The following is a 2,099-nucleotide window of genomic DNA, read 5'->3' on the forward strand; positions in this document are numbered from 1 at the left end:
GACCGGCTGGGACGCCTCCTGCCCCCCGGAGAGCTGACGGGGCCCTTCAGTTCCAGGGCCCTGCGAGCCAGAGGACCTCATCGACGGCATCATCTTCGCTGCCAACTACTTGGGCTCCACCCAGCTGCTGTCGGAGCGGAACCCGTCCAAGAACATCCGGATGATGCAGGCCCAGGAGGCCGTCAGCCGGGTCAAGGTAGAGGGGGAGGCGGGGGGCGCAGGGCCCAGTCCGGAGGGAGCAGCTCCCACCCTGGCCCTGGCAGGGGCTGCCCGAGGTGCCGGCAGCGGCGACACTGGCCTCGGAGGGAGGGGCTGGCCGGGCACAGGCAGCTGCTCCCCGTGCGCACCGGCCACGGCCCCCAGAGGCAGGACGGTCAGGCCCAGAGGCCACGCAAGTGGCAGTCACCTCCCCAGGGCTGCGGCTTGTAGCGCCGCTGGCTCATCCGTGAAAGAATCATTGCTTGTGGGGGGACAGGCCTCACAGTGAATTCTCCTCATGGCCTCGAGGAACACCCACCCCCCGCAGCTCAAAAAAAACGGGCCTGCCTGCTGTGCCCTCCTCAGCCTCGCCCTCGGGCCCTGTGCCCACTGGGGGTGGCTGCTCCCTGTCCCCTGGGCAGGAGGTCCGAGCGCTGGGGTGTGGACCACGACACGAACTAACTCTGCGCCCTCCTGTCTCCTCCCCACGCTGTCAGAGGATGCAGAAAGCGGCTAAGATTAAGAAGAAGGCGGTGGGTAGCCGCGGGTCCCTGTGTGCTGAGCGGCGTGGGGGGGGGGGGGGCCCCCCCCGGAAACATGGGTGACGCGCAAATGGCTCTTCCTCTTCCCTCGGGAGACACGGGCTTTTGAATGAAGCGGCAGACGCTGTGTGCCCGCCCCCGACGGGAGAACTGCGTCCTGGCCCTTTTCCTTTCAGTCTCTGAGCGTCGGGTGCTGGGACGTGGCTGACGCGGGGCTGTGCGGGGCCTCACAGAGACGTGTTTAAGGGGGGCATCGGAGCGGCCACGTGACGCGGTTCATGCCAGGCCCCCTGTGGAGAATTAATTAAACCGTTCCGATAGTTACAGACTCATTAAGTTTAATTTACTCAGCCCGGTGATAGAAGCTCCCGCTCGCCCGGGGACGCCTCCTCCGCGGCAGACCCTCTGGAGTGTGACAGGCGTGCGGGACGGGAGGGTCTTTGTTCTTTGTTTGCAAACCTGGCCGCCCTTCTCACAGCTCCGGTGCTCGGACAGCCAGTGCCGTGCGGAAGGCTCGGCTGGCACCGCTTGAGCTTACACGGCGTGAGGTTCAGGCCTCCTTCCCCTGACTTCAGAGAGGAAGGGAGAGGGGGAGAGAGAAGCATCCATGATGAGAGGGAATCATGGCTCGGCTGCCTCCTGCACGCCCCACACTGGGGATTGAGCTCACAACCCAGGCCTGTGCCCTGACTGGAATCGAACCCGGGACCCTTCAGTCCGCAGGCCGACGCTCTGTCCGCTGAGCCACGCTGGCCAGGGCCCGGCCCACTTTTTAGCCAGAAGGTTTTGAGCAAAAATCCTGGAACACAAGCTTGAAAGGCGCCTGGATGGGAAGGGACCGTTTTTAAAAACGGGAGAGGAACTCCTCCCGCCACGGGCTGTTTGCAGTGAGTCTTTGGCTTCTCTTGTCTTTGTGGTCATTTGAGAGCCTGCGGCCGAGCGCCCACACGACCCTCCTCCCTGAGTGCTGAGCGGAACGCGGGTTTCTCCGAGGGAGGCCTGCGACCCCCCTGAGGGTTCCCAGCAGGGCGTTCGCTCCCAGGCTTCCGGGGGGCCTTCCCGCAGCTTCTGCTCTGTGGACGGGGAAGATAAGGCGCGTGGGCTCCACGGGGCTGCTGACCCCGTCCCAAAGCGGGCGCCTGCGTCCCCACTTGTCAGCAGAGATGGGGGCCCGCAGGGAAGCCGGGGCGGAGCCTGCGAGGGGTGAATGACGGTGACGGTTTCCATCGGAAGAAAACGCTGACGTTAACCCAGCGTCTGGGGAGGTTTCTTCCCGGGCCCGGGGGGTACTGAGGCTCCCGTGGCGCGGATCGTGGACCGTGCCCTGGCGGGGGGCCAGGTGTGGCTGAGACAGAGACT

At 65.4% G+C, this 2,099-nt stretch overlaps 1 protein-coding gene across 1 annotated transcript in view; it reads left to right on the forward strand.

Annotated features, from left to right (window-relative positions):
* Window positions 1–2,099, forward strand: part of APBA2 (amyloid beta (A4) precursor protein-binding, family A, member 2) — a gene marked incomplete at its 5' end in the record, with an annotated part of 19,218 nt that overhangs the window by 9,069 nt on the left and 8,050 nt on the right. Inside the window, 2 exons of the mRNA XM_014543568.1 lie at window positions 51–196; window positions 696–801. Coding sequence (XP_014399054.1) covers window positions 51–196; window positions 696–801 — 252 coding nt within the window. The remainder of the gene's footprint in view (window positions 1–50; window positions 197–695; window positions 802–2,099) is intronic.

This window comes from Myotis brandtii, unplaced genomic scaffold, assembly GCF_000412655.1.
Source record: "Myotis brandtii unplaced genomic scaffold, ASM41265v1 scaffold329, whole genome shotgun sequence".
NCBI lineage: Eukaryota > Metazoa > Chordata > Mammalia > Chiroptera > Vespertilionidae > Myotis > Myotis brandtii.